We start from the raw sequence: 14,760 nt of genomic DNA, 5'->3' as shown, positions 1-14,760 counted from the left end.
ACAGCTGATAAGGTCTTGGAGATGGGGGCTGCAGATTCCAGCAAATCAGAGGGAAGAAAAACAGACAACCCCAGTAGATTCAATCTGGTTTTTGGAAGGAATCCAGTATGTACAGAAGGAAAGCAGGTCTCAGAACCTTTGTGTTCACTCCCTCTGCCTGCCGGAATCCCTCCTTTTCTCCCTCCTCACTCCCCCCCACCCCGGGCTAATATATGCTGCTCCCTGAAGCCAGAGACTCATCTCCTCCTACATTCCTTCCCTGGCCCAGGGCAGCACCATGGGTGACTTAGGACATGTAGCTATGCCCCTAATTTGCCCCATTCTTTGATGTACACAGTGTTACTCATTTTTAGCAAAACTCTCTGCAAAAGCAGCTTCAGACATGCCCTTTCCTGTCCCAACTTTCCTACAGAGAAATTCTGGAGCCTTCTATGCCTGACACCCCCAGTCTAGGCTGGACCCCCTTCTCTGTGTTCCCAGAGTCCCTGAGCTTACCTATTACCACATCCGTCCCCCTAGGCCCTTACTGACTGGTCGCCTGCACTATAGACTGAGAGTTTTCCATAGTCAAGGGCCATGGCTTTCACCTTTGCATCCCTAGGCTTATGCCTGGCACATGTAGATGGAAGCAAGGAAGGGAGAAGAATTGGAGAGAAAAAGGAGGAAAGAAAAGAAGGAATAATGGCTGGAGGGGTACATGAATGAACGACTGGCTGGATGAATGAATGGATGGACGGATGGTTACTGCAACCTGATCATCTCAAGACCCCACCATTATTTTTTATGTTCAATACATTTCATCAGGAAATCAGGGTCTCTCCCAAGTGCCTCCTTTCCAGACCCCCAGCATCTTCCCTTAGAGGCTCCTCTCTACCCCACCTTATAGCACATCACACGTTAAATGCACCACATAATACCTTTCCCTCTAAAAACATGAAAGGCTTATTTTTATAATTTTGCTTTTGAAATTATTTGGCCACAGGGAATTTAGTTAATTTATGGGCTATGATTTCTCAGCAATCAAGACACAGACTAGGGAATTCTTACAAAGGGAGAAAATCTAACCTGAAGATTGTTTTTAAATATAATGAAATGTTTATGAGCGCTAAATTTAATAGTCAAGGAAGTTAACATAATGTTACAATTTGTAGGCATTTAATTTAACATTTATTAATGCTAAGGAAGTTTTCCAGCTTTCTTTTGAATTTCAGAGGTAATCAGGCCCCAGGCTGTTGTAAATTCCTGAAAAACTCTTAGGTCCTTAGCCCAGGGCCTCTCCAGCACTCAGGATCCCTATTCTCTGTCCTGTGGAAGTCCTGGCTGGGATGCCAACCCCTCCTTCAGGAGCTCAAGTCCGATAGGGATGAAGACATTAGCCACAGATAATGTGACATCAGGGATGTGATATTAACCACAGATAATGGCATAAAAAGTAAAAGATGACTGGAGGGGTGAGTTGGGTCTTGAGCCACACATGGGCAGGTGCCTGCTCTCCAGTGGCTAAGGGGCTAGTCTGAGCCCTGGGCCCTGCAGGGCGCTGGCTCTTCCCAGGGCCCCTAACCAAGACTCAATCATATAACCAGATGGAACTGCCACCCAGCAATCTTGGAAGGCCTTCTGGCAAGAAGTGGTGCTAGGAGGCAATGCAGAGAGTGCCTCAGAATCCCGGGGGGAGCTGCACGGCCCGGCGCTGAGGGCCGCCCCCCCGCGGCTGCCCTGTGGGGGCTGGCTGAGCAGAGGGGGCTGCGGCCCTTGGCCAGTCCTGAAGGGTTAGCTCCTGGGAACTGGCTTGGTCATCGGGACTTAGGAGGATGAGGCCCACCGCCCAGCAAGGTCACCCCTTCTCCTCAGGACACCCACACTCTGCGCCTGCACGCTCCTCTCTACCCCAGGCCGACCCACCCCCACTTCACTGCACCCGATGCTCAGATGCCCTCCAAATACTTGTTTCTTCTAAAGCAGATCCTGACTGTATTCTCCCTGATGTCTTAAAAAGGCACCACAGTCCAGTTTGGGGGTTTTATTTAAAGAAACACCACTTGCAGAGACACTTCCAGAAGAAACTGGAAGTCAGGAGCCTAGACATGTGGCATCCCGTGCTCATGACTGGGCCCGCCAACTGCCATCAGCAGGAGCGGAGACTGGGGAAAGCAAGTGCGCTGGACACAGAGCAGCCTGGAGGAGGTGAAGGTGTCCTCGGCCCCCGCTCCCCACTCCCCAGCGCTGGGCACCTCAGGCAGCCAGCGAGCTCCTGGCCGCAGGCAGAGCGCTCTTCCCGGCTGGACTCTGCTCCACACCTGCCCTTGCCATGGGGGCCTGACGTGTGTGAGAAAGTCCAAACCTGCGATGCCCTCCCTCCACCGCCGTGCTCCCCAAAGCGACACTGCAGAGATGGTGGAACAAACCATGGTGTTCTTTGCTACCTCTCTTGCCCTAAGGTTCTAGATTCCAGTCTATAAGAGCCATCCTAGGTGTGGAGCCCCTGACGGCCAGTCCTTGTCTGCCACAGCAGGGACCTTCCATATGGAGGCATGGCAATGGGTATGGAGGAATAGTACATCCAGAGACCCCCTTTCTTCAGCTCTACCCCGAGAGGTTATTACCAAATTACACATGCTAGCCCAGGGCCATTGCCATATCTCATCACAGCCCAGACTTGAAGTGAACTTGAAAACATTTGCTGCCCACTTAGAACAGAGGTGGCAGGGTACAGGAAGCCCGCCAGTCCAGCTAGGAGGTGACACCTGCAGGCAGGGAAGTCACAGACTTACAAGCCCTTGAATGGCAGGACCAGAAAGCCCCCTATGAAGCATCTAATCCAATCTCCCAGAGCCCTGCCTCCTGTTTTAAGAGCAAGCAGGAAGTCCCAAGGCCGTGTCCCATGGTAACACAGCTGGAATCAGAACCCAGATCTCCTAAACTCCAGGGGAAACTTCATGCTTCCAGCACGCTTTCCACCTCTAAGTCTTTGCTTTTGCAATTGTTTTCTTCCTGAGTGCAGCAAAGATCTCATCAATCCCCCACTGGGTGTCAGATTCTCTCCAGTCCCAGACACTCCAACACAAGGCTCCCCAGAGCTGGTTACATAGTCTATCTGGATTAGACCACTCCAGACCCTTGTGTTCCATCCTGGGACGGCACAGCAGCCTCGCCTCTCACCCACATCCAGATCTGCCTGGGCAGAGCCTGCCACCTGTCAAGGCTGCTGTTTGCACCACCGCAGGCCCCGGAGGTTTCCAGCGGTTGAGGCTTTGGTGCTGAAGGAGGCCCAGCCTGCCCTTCCTACTCATCCCTATCAGTACCCCAAGGCCTCAGTCACACCCAGATCCTGCCTCATGCCAGTGCTCTCTGGTCCTAGGGTCTTCTCACACTCTAGTCCTTCACCCAACAATGATCCTCCAACTTCTCAGACTGGCAAACTCATCCTTCAAGGCCCAGCTCAAATGGCCTCCTCTTGGAAGTCTTCCTTGATTTTCCCCACTGTACCCACTGCCCCAGCAGACTCAGCAGCCCCCTCCCCTACATTTCCTCAGTACATACCTAGATTTTAGTTCTTCAACAGCATACAAAGTATATGTTTCCCCAACTAGACTGTGAGTTCCCTGAGGGCAGGGACTGTGTCTGCAACACCACACCTAGCTCAGAACTAGCACCCTGTGTCTTAGGAAATGTTTGAAGAATGAATGAATGAACAAATGAATAGCCACCTGCCATTTATTTCATCCTACCCCTGGGGTGAATTCCTTGTTCCTAGTATGGCAGAGCGGCTAGACGCCACCAGAGGGCAGCAAAGAGTCAGAAACGATCAACAGGTGGGCGACCTAGTACTATGAACGGTGCACAGGAGCTTTGAAAGTACCCAGGCCACGGACCGCCAGGAGCTTTGGTGAGCCAGCGTGCTTTCCATCTCTAATAACAAAGGCCATTAATCCCCCGAACAAACACTCCCAGAGCCTATGCTTGGGCTAGGAAGGCTCTTGGGGAGCAGTGATCCAATCTCCCACCTGACGCTCTGGTCTCTCATCTCACTGGCTTCTGCTGGCTCTCCCAGGCCTGCCCATTCCCTTACCTTCAGCTCTAATTATGAGGAAGGGACTTTATACAGGGCTGAAAAAGGTGTCCCTGTGACTCCCATTCACTGGTCCTGACCATGCCTACGGAACTGTGCAGGTGCCAACCCCAGGTGCCTCTCAGTATATTTTACCCCTGGTCCATTTGCCGAAGGAGGCCTAGAGAGTGGGAATGGCAAGTCAGGTGACACAGCGAGTTCCTGGCTGTGCTCAGCCACAATCCAGGCTTTCACCTCCCCACCTGGTGCTGAGTCTCCCAGCCCCCAAGCCTGCATGCTCCAAGTCAGAAGGGGCTTAAGGTAAACAAAAGAAACCCACAAATCCTCCCTCCAGACCTCAGTACCCTTCCTGCCTCACACGGCGAGGGCCTCAGTAACTGCAGGCAAGGCAGGCTCAGAGAGGTCTTGGAACTTTTGCACAGTCACACAGTTAAGCAGTAGTGAAGCCACACGCCTTCCATGGTACCTGTCACTTATCTTGGGCAATTCCACAGCTCTCTCTCTCTGGGCCAGATCCTACCCCTGTACTCTTGACCTGCTTTGCCACCTGTCTGCAGAGGGAACTCGCCTGGATGTCTGCTTGGCCTCCAAAAGTTGACAAGTCCAAAACCTAACCGTGCTGGTCACAGGGCTCCTACTCAATCAGCTCCCCTTCCAGCCAATCCCATTTACCCAGACTGGGCTGGGGGGCCATGCCCCTGTCCATGTGAACCCACTCCTGCCCTGGGGCTCAGATGGACAAAGATATACATGTCACAGCCTACCTTAAGGTCCCTCTCCTCTGAGACCTTTCTCAACTGAACAACCCCAGGTGCCTCTCAATTTTCTCCAGACCTGCAGCATTCAGGGTCTGCCCCACTCCTGCCTGGAAACACTCTTAATTGTGACTGGATTCTCTAATTGCTGCTCCCATTGATCCATGGGGCACGAGCTCCGCTGGCCAGCTCTGGATTTCATGCCAGCTCAGCCAGGCTGTCTTTCTGCATGCCAGCCAGACTTCTCTTCTCCCCACCCCACCCAGCTCAGCCCCCTGTATAAACAATCAGCAGCAGTGGCTGAAGCATTATAATGAACACTTACATGGCATTTAGTATGTGCCAGGCGAAGTTCTGAAGCTTTTTACATATATTACATCATTTCATGCTCACTCATTATTATCATCACCCCACTTTATAGATGAGGAGGAAACGAGGGCACAGAGAAGTTATATAACTTGCCCCAAGTCACACAGCTAGTGCCAGGCAGGCTGGCGATTCAGAGCCAGGCAGAGTCCACGCTACTAACCACGCAGCCTCCCTGCCTCACCACGCAGCTGCCCAGCGTCCCTGCCGCGCTGCGCCACCACTGGGTGAGCTCGCACTGCTTTCAGCCTGAAGTCCCCCTTCTTATGTCAACTAATATCTCCTGAGTGCCACTGTGGGCCAGGCACGCTGTGCGACCCTGAGTCCTGACCGCGCAGACCTGAAGGGAGGCAGCCAAGGAGGGAGTCAAGCGCCGACACATTCCTCGCACTGGGCTCAGCATCACAAGTGAAGGGGGGGCCACGTAAGAGAGTAATGGCCCCCCACAGGTGTCTCCGTCCTAACTCTGGACCCTGTGAGCATGGTAGGTTATGTGGCAAAAGGGAATCAAGGCTGCTAATTAGCTGACCTGGAGAAAAAGAGATTATCCTGGATTATCCGGGTGGGTCCAATAAAATCCCAAGGATCCTTCTAAGTGGAAGAGGGGTGCGGAGGAGAGAACCAGAGAGATGGTATCACGATAAAGACTCGGCCCAGTGTTGCCAGCTTTGAAGATGATGGTGAAGGGATGGAGTGAGGAAGCAAGGAATCTGGGCGGCATCTACTCCCTGGAGAAGGCAAGGAAACGATTCTCCCCGGAGCCTCCAGAAGGAGTGGAGCCCTACCCTCGCCTGGGCGTTAGCCCTGGGAGACCCATTTGGGGCTGTGACCTCAAGAACTGTAAGATGGTAAATTTCTCTTGTTTTAAGTCACTTGTTTGAGGTAACTCACTACAGCAGCAATAGAAAACTACTACATTTTGAGTCAAAGGGAAGACCCCTCTGAGGAGGTGAACCCCACAGGGATGAGAGGGGGCAGGACAGGCTGGGCCAGCCAGGTGGGCGCAGGGGGAAGGGCTGAGCCCTTGAAGCAGAGGAAATCACAGGACCTCCAGACCCTGCCACCACCTTGATTCTGGCCCAGTGATACTGATTTCAGACTTCTGGGCTCCAGGACTATGAAAGAACACATTTCTATTGTTTTCAGGCACTAAGTTTGTGGTAATTTTTAATAGCAGCCACAGGAAACTGATACATGGATCAATATTAATTTTCCCTTCCTCCCACAAAAGGACTTACTATGTGCTAGGGTCCATGAAGAGTGGAGAGGTCACCTCCCAATGGCATAGCTAACTGGGCCACAAACACACTGGGCCAAGTGGTGTAAAAAAGTCAAGTGTAAAGCTCTATCCCCAGAGGAAACCACACCAGAAGGCTTCGTGGGGCAGGTGATCTGTGTGTTCAGCCCTGAAGGGTGACCCTGGATCCTAACAGGCCAAGGAAGGAAGTGGTCTAAGCTGAGGGCACAGAATCAAGAGGGGCACTGACTGGGAAGAATGAGTGGTGCTGGGAACCAGTGAGTGGTCAGGGTTGGGGAACAGGCTAGGAGAGGAGGCCAGAAAGGCAAGTTAAGGCCAGACTATGATAGATTTCTGAATGGCAGGCCAAGGGCCTGCTCTGCTGAAAGGTGGGCCATCTCTGCTGTGGGCCAACCCTGGGGGCAGTTCCAGCAAAGACCATGCATACAAGCCAGCACTGTGCATGAAGCCATCCAAGAAACACTTGGAAATCATGTTGGAAACAGTCCCAAAGACATAACAGTGATTTGGACACACTGAGGAACAGGATCTAAGGACTGTGCCCACCAAGTATGGATTCCCAGCCCTAAAATGCACCTGGCACTGACTAAGTGCTGGGGGCATGTGATGAGAGGAAAGAAGGGAGAAAGGGAAGGGGAGTCATGCACAGGAGTACACTGTGTACCCTCCCTCTACTTGGGGACAGAATCTCAGGGGAACCACGCTGCTGGGCCAACCCTGTGGCAGCCCCTGCCCAGCTGCTGCCAGCAGGTTTGGTCAGGCTCAGCCTGTGATTCCTGCTGCCACCACAAACGGGCAAAGAGCTGCCATCAGTTCCCACTGGGGGCTCTGCCAGGTCCATGGCCATTTGTACTTTGGCCTGGTAATTAGGGATGGAGGAACGATGAAGGCCGGAGGGCAGGCCCTGTTTGGATAAACCTGGGAAAGTTCGGATGCCTCTCTGAACTTGGCCTCTTTGGAGTTTGCAGTGGGCAGGCAGCAGGTCCAGCTGGGTGGCCTCAGCCTTCATCTGCCAATATGCTGCCACCAACCCTCTGACATCACTGAGAAGATGGCACTGATAAACTCAGAGCACACAGAGCAGCACAGAACAAAGGAAGGAGCGCCGGATTGGAGATGCAAGCTGTACACCCTTGGGAAATTCCCTGACTGCTCTGAGTCTCAGCTTCTTTGGAAAACAGGGACTACATTCCAGACTGTCCCACCTCACAGGGTTTGTAACATCAGAGGGCTCCTAGGAAAGCACTTTGCATTCTTTAAAATATTACATAAATTCAAGTGGCCATTAATGGCTATGCCTTGGGCTCCATCTCTTGAGGCAGCCCTAACTTGCTAATAGTTGGGAAATGAGTGTGTGTGTGGGGGGGGTGTCCCACCACCTGCTTGCCTTATGCCTGATAGTTCCCTGTGCTCTGCACAGGCCCAGCCTCGCAGCAGAAAAGGCAAAGGTTTGCAGGAGTGACCTTGGCAGGCCTCTCCGGCATTGGCAAGGCCCAGGGCAAGAGTACACACGAAGGCCACTTCCCATATGTCTCATATTTAAAAGTCATAAATCAAGCTAACAAACCGTTAAATGAAACATGCTCTGTCCTCCTACCTTGTTAAACACATCTCCGTAATAACCTGGAAAGCGAGGAGTGAATTTAGAATTCTGGGCTCCTTGGCGTCTGTGCCAGGACCTGGCTGCGTGGGGAGAGCCCACCTGAGCTACGATCTGCCCTGCTTCCCTTCCCGCCCCAGCTCCACTCACATCCAAGCTCTTCCACACCCCACAAAGAGCCAGTCCTCGGCCCCGGGTGACAGAGGTGGGGGAAGAGGCTGGAAGAGGCTTGGGCTGCTTGGGCAGGACCCCTAGGGTGGGCTAGAAGGAGGGGCTCCGGTACCAGATGGACAGATCCCCTTGGCCCTGCAGACTCCCCATGGTCCATCGGGGGAGGGGCCTACAGGGCTAGAGTAGGTTCCTCCTGCCTGGGTTTAAGCGTGGTTCATGCTGTGTCAGGGCGCTTACTTGCTGGGTGACTTAGGCACATCCTAACCCCTTTCTGGGCTCAATTTCCCTACCAAGAAAGCTGGGTGAATGATCCTCCCGCCTACTTCTCAGAACTGTTGAGGTGTCAAAGAGAAATCCATCGGGTGGGAAAGGGGTGAAATTACCAGCCTGGCTTTTTCACATCCCCCAAGAGTCAACAGTGTGTGCAGGCAGGGGAGTGGCCTGTAGAGGCCCCAGCACCGAATAAGTGGTGTGGCCCCTGTAAATGACTCAAAACAAGGAACAACACGAACCCCTTGTTTTGTGTGACAACACTTCAGCCTGATTTACCCAATTTTTAAAAAAACATTTTTCCAAAAAATGATACTTAGGGTATCCCTGCTGTGCGCATGCCCTTAGTACACACACAGCCAGTACCATATGCTGTGTTGTCCATGGAAGGACACGTGATGGCCTCCTTTCCAAATGTCTTGAAAGAAATTGACACACTGCTGTCCTCAAGGGACCAGGTTTCAATGGCCACAGGGTGTTCAGTTTAGAATCAAGTGACAAACCCATCAGACAGCATCCTGTCTGTCCTGAGCACATGGTCCTCGATTCCTAGGAGTAAGGCCATGGAGAGCACCTCAGCGGGTGCTCCCTTGTGTTCATGTCACACAGATCCGGTGGGGAAGGGAGTATGGGAGGAGAGAGGATGGGGGAAGGCCTCCACTCCCCACTGGCTGAGCAACCTTTGACCAGGTCCTGCACCCCTCTGTGTTCAGACTTCCCATGTGGTCAATGAGGGACTGTGTGAGTGACAGCCAGTAGCCCCCCTCTCTCTGATGTCCTCCCGGGTGCCGCCACTGGCTGGTCCCAGCCCCACTGCAGACCCAGCTGCAGAGAAGGAGGCCACGAGTGCAGACCTCCGCCTGATTTATTCAGGTCCACTTCTCAGAAGCATAGAGGTCACCAGGGCTGTTCAGGGAGGTGCCCCCCCCGAAACCCCATCCGCTGCCTGCTGCGGAGACGCCAACAATGCAAACTCACCAGGCACCATCCCTGTCAGCGTCGGTGCTGAGTAGCTGCCCTGTCCGGCGGGGGGGACGTGCGGAGGGTACCCGGGGAGGGTTGTGCTTGCCAAGTCTCGGCCTGAGGAATCAAAGCAACAAATCACAGGGTGAGCATCTCCACAGCCAGCTGCTCATGTCCACAGCTTCCTGGACATCTACACATTTGTCATGTCTGGACGCTGAACACCAGCATGCCCCCAGCTCCTCACATCACTTGCATGGACACACACACGCACGCACCCCTCCAGCCGCCCCAGCTCCACTCAGCAGGAACAGGGATGGCTCTGCTGTGTGCTGGGAAACTGGAGCTCCAGCCAGCTCACCTTGCTCGCTACTCCTCGAGTAGGACCCAGGCTTCTGCACCAGCACACCGATGCTCCTGCTGTGCCCTTTGTGTGAAGCACCCTCTCCTGCTGCACGTGGCCCGACACCACCCGCCTTCAAAGACCAGCTCAGACCCTCCCTCTGCCTCAAACCCCTACAGCTCTTGTCCTCACTGAATTCTTCGTCCTGGCCAGTCACTTATTCAATGAAGGCACAGGAAGCACCTCCTGACACCAAACACTGTGCTGGGCACTGGGATCTGGAGATTGAGGCCTCAGCCCTCAGAGGCAGACACTCTGGCGAGTGTGCGTCCACCTCTGCACTCTGTGAGCTCCTGGAGAGCAGGGTGACTCCTCATTTATCACCCACACAACCTGCCTCCACCCTGCTGATGACAATGACAAACCAAAAATGCTAACATAGAAATTACAAAACACCAGGCTCGATTCTTAGTATTTTAAGTTATTAACTCATTTAACCCTCAAAAACTCTATGAGATAAGGTACTAATAATATCCCCATTTTACAGGGTATGAGGCATAGAAAGGTCTAATAATTTGTCCAAAGTTGCCCAGTAAGAGCCAGGATTCCAATCCAAGCAATCCCATGTCAAAGTCCACATGTTTAGCCACGCCGCTCCATTGCCTTGCTCGTATACCTGGTCGTGCTTCTGACCCCGAGTCCAGAGGCTCCGCGTGTCTCAGCTGGGACACCCAGGCTGCGCCTTGCCTTCAGGCCACACCAGGTGGCTCTATCACGCAGAATGAAGTTCAACTACCCAGTTTTTGTGGATATGTGTGTGGGATGAGAGCCAGGAGCACATCGGGAGGAAGCCATTATCAGCCTCCTGGAAGACTGGACGGTGTTATCCTGGTAAGAGGCGGCCTGGTGCAGGGGAGCCCGCCTGGCTGCTGGGATGCAGGAGAGGGTCCTGGGACAGGGAGGGGCCCCCCTACAGGCACTCAGCTGATTTGAGGACAGGCTGGTGCCGAAATCCATCTCTCTGGCTCCTGGGATTGGGTTCTTTCTTTAACAGGGGCTGAACCCCAATAGTTTGTACCACTGTTACATATGCTTTAAAACCTTGATCCCAAAAGCAAGAGATTGAAAAATCAGTGCCTCACCAAAGCCTCACTCAACTCAAGCAGCCAGATAAAAAAGCAATAAAACAAACCCAAGGAAAGGGGGAGGAAGGAACCGATCAAGAAAAAGCGGAAAATAACAAATTTTCTTAGTTTGAAAAGCAGGCACAACAATAAATACAATCAAGAACTGCTATTTGAAAAGACCACTAAGTTAGACAGACCTACGGAAATATTCAAAAAAGAGGAGACAAATATCAAGATAAGGAAGCAGGAGAAGATGTAATAAGAGCTATGGAAGAGATGATGTTAAAAAAAACACATTTAAAAACCCATGGCCATTCTACACTAATAAATGTGGAGGTCTCAACAGAGGTAGAATTTTCTAGAAAAACTTGAACTACTAAAATTAACTCCAGAAGAGGTAGAAAATATGAAGAGCCCAATAACCTTAGAAGAAATATAAAAGTTGTTTTTAAAATTATTTTTAAAAATAAGGTGCCTCAACCATTTAGCTCCCTGAACAAGTTTTTTGTTTTTGTTTTGGGTAAACTTTCAAGGGACACATCTTTCTGTTACTAATCTGTTTCAGGTTATGTAAAAACTAAAAAAACAAAACAAAGCAAAAAAACCTTTCCAATTTATTTCTAGCATAATCCTTATGTAAAAACTTAACAAAGGTCCACCAAAAAGAAAATTAAAGGCTAGTCTCACAATTTATTAATACACCTGCAAAAAATCAATCTCACTGATCAAGCAACATTAGAAAAAGAATAATATACCATAACTAAAAAAAGGCTCATTTGGGGTGTGCAAGGTGATCAATATTAAAGCATTGGTCGCGAAAGCATATTAATGTGTCAAAGGAGGCAAAACAGAGCTATGGGAAAGGCATTGGCTAAAACTCAATACTAATTCCTTACAATGCCTCTTAGTAAATAAGAACCGGAGTATACTTCTTTCATCTGATATTGATCTCAAATCTAGAGTCAACATCATCATACCTAATTGGTGAAATACTTGCAGCATTCTTTAATATTAACATCAACAATGAGTCAGGGAAACCTGTTATTACTGAAAATTGTTCTGAAAGTTTTAAGCAGTACGAAAAGACAAGATAGAGACATAAACATTGCGGTGGGGGGACATAAAAATTACGATTAGTTGGCTATATCTTGAATCTGGAAAATGACAAGCAACTCAACTCATCTACAAGAACCAATAAAAATGTTTGGGGAGACAGCCAGGTGATGGATATCTAAGATCAACACCTTTCTATATTTAATAGCTCCCCACTGCCTGTTCAATTAAGTATAGATTTTTCAGTTTGGCTTCCCAGGCCCTCCTCGATCTGTGTCCCCATCAGCTCTGACTTCCCCAGCCATTCCCCACTGCCCTGTGCTTCTTTCCTGGCCCCACACCCTGCTCACACCGTTCCCTTTCCAGCTGCTCTTCTTTCATTCCCATCGATTAACCCTTTCATCCAGGCTCCAAATGCCACCCTCAAGAGCCTGCTCCTCTGTGAAGTTTTTCAAGGCCCTTCACGCATTGGCCTCTTCTGAAGACCCCTCTGCTCCCCACCCCAGCCCTCCCAGGGCAAAGGGATCATCATCACTGACAGGATGGAGGTGACGATGTCAGTGGCAAGACTTGTGCCACAGTCTTGCTCTTTTCCACACATTAACTCACTTTATCATCCTAACAACTCTATGAGGTTCAAACAATGATCACGCCCACTTTATAAAGGAAGGAACTGAGGAAGGAAGACGTTAAGTAACTTGCCTGAGGTCACACGCTAGTAGGAAATAGAGCAGAGATTTGACTCCAGGTGGCGGGGCTCCAGCCTGAGCTTCTTGGGTGGGGATAAGGGATGGGGGGGGGGGGGTAGAAAATAAGTAAAGCAGGAGGGCTGAGAAGTAGAAGTTCCATTACTCAGGCAAGCAGCTAGCTGAAGGGGTGAGCAGGAAAGGGAGGGTGTGGCCAAAGAGGGCTGGCAGAAGCCAGAACAGAAGGTGGGTGGGTGTCAATGCTTGTTTGGGAATAAACTCTTCAATATTAGTCTGCTCCAGGGGGACAGGGCTGCACGGCACCGGGCACACAGCAAGTGATCATAACGATTCGTGGGAGAGCCAGGTCGAGAAGGCCATCCAGCCTGATCCGAGCCCCAGCTTCACTGATCTGAGCCCCAGCTTTGCTATTGAACTGCTGTGGGACTCTGGGCAAGACATTTACCCTGAGCATCAGTCTTTCCCAGTTTTTTAAAAAAGCTCTTAGCTCAGTGATATACAAGAGCCTGTACTGGCCGGTGTGTGCATTTACACAAAGGATAATTGAGCTGTGAGTAGATTTTTCTACCTTAAAGTTCAACTGCACCTGCAGCTCCGGAGCCTCCACAATCAATCCTGTAATGCGAGCTGCTGCCTAGAGGGCTCTATGTCTTCCTTGGACGATGTCAGGCTGTGCTCCTAGCTTCCAGCCTCAGTGGGGCCTGTGTCAGCTCCAGCAAGGGTTCAGGACTTGGCCACCACGCTGGGAACTCATTCCATCCTCAGTCCCTCCTCCCTGTGCACAGTGAGGAGCTGACGAATGGCCACATATAGCCTACAAATAACTCTGCCTCCAAGTACCTGTCACTGGGGAACTCCTTTGCATTGTCCATGGCTCCAATTTCATCCAGCAAATGTCCTTAGATCCAGAGGCTACAGCCTGAGGCTGCATGTACCTTCCTTGGACTGGCCACAACAGCAAAGAGTCTGAGTCATCACTGTGTAGTGGGCAAAGGAGGGAGAGACTGACAGCATCTGTCATCTCCAGGTACCCAAACCCCTCCTGACTCTGTGCCAGGCACTGGGGTAGCTGTTCACAAACATTATTCCATTTAATCCTCAAAGCTTATAAAATTCCCAAAAAACTTCAGGAGACCATGTGGAGAAGTTGCAGAGAGGCTGACCACAGCTCAGCAACTAAGAGAGTCCACTCTCCCAGGCTCAACTCCTTGCTTTACCACTTACTGGTTTGTGTGGCCCCAAGAGAGTTCCTTAATCATTCTGAGCCTCAGTTTCCTCATCTGTAAAGTGAGGCTAGTAATAGCCAACATTTATCTAGAGCAAACAGTGGCTAGCGCTTATAGAGAGGAAACTATGACCCATTTATTCCTGCAATAACCCTGTCAGAGAGCTACTATTATCCCTACTTTACTGTGGGGAAACTAAGGCACAGAAAGTTTAGGTGACTTGCTCACAGTCCCACAGCTGGTAAGTAAGAAAGCCAGGTTTCGAACCCAGTCAGTCTGGCTGGCAAGTCCACACTCTGCACGCCATGCTGTGCCACCTCGGCAGCGATAACAAACCCGTCCCTTTCATGGGGCATGGGGGGGGTCAGTGGGAAGAAGCATGCAATCACATGGCACAGCGCCAGCCGGGGCCTCAGGGAAGGCTCCCTTGGTAGCCGCAGCCCTTAACCCACCCTGATAGCCATCATCTTGAAAAAGAAGGGGTAATCTGACACCAAAAATGTGGGGGAACCATAATATTAAACTTTTAAAAACTTAATAAATTAAAAATACTAGCTAAAAAGTAAGTAAAGCCAAAGAAATTTTGTTTTATGGAAAACTAGAAAGAAACCCTTCGCAGCTCCTCCCACTGGAGCGCTGTGATTTTCAGCCCCTTCAGTTTGGGCTCGGCCGTGAGCCCTGCTTTGGCCAGTGGGATGTGAGCAGGCCGTCGGCAAGAGGGAGCTTGTCACACGCTTGTGCGGCTGGGTGTGTCCCTCTGTACTTCTGTCATCGCCGTGACAGCAGGCCCTGCTAGCCTGGTTCAAGGAGAAAGGGGAAACGTGGAGCAGAGATGGACCCAACGTACAGCTG

The 14,760-nt window shown here is 51.1% G+C and overlaps 1 protein-coding gene across 10 annotated transcripts in view; it reads right to left on the bottom strand.

Moving 5' to 3' along the window:
• PAX5 (paired box 5) overlaps positions 1 to 14,760 on the bottom strand; it is a gene marked incomplete at its 5' end in the record, with an annotated part of 152,558 nt that overhangs the window by 21,770 nt on the left and 116,028 nt on the right. For 5 of the 10 annotated variants that reach the window (XM_081150983.1, XM_081150986.1, XM_081150988.1 and 2 more), the window contains one exon: positions 9,468 to 9,569. The exons of the other annotated variants lie outside the window; for them this stretch is intronic. In XM_081150983.1, coding sequence (XP_081007109.1) covers positions 9,468 to 9,569 — 102 coding nt within the window. The remainder of the gene's footprint in view (positions 1 to 9,467; positions 9,570 to 14,760) is intronic. 10 annotated transcript variants of the gene reach the window in all.

The sequence above is a fragment of the Miniopterus schreibersii genome (assembly GCF_964146895.1).
Source record: "Miniopterus schreibersii genome assembly, chromosome: 11".
Taxonomy (NCBI): Eukaryota; Metazoa; Chordata; class Mammalia; order Chiroptera; family Miniopteridae; genus Miniopterus; species Miniopterus schreibersii.
This window is presented reverse-complemented; position numbering and strand designations above follow the sequence as displayed.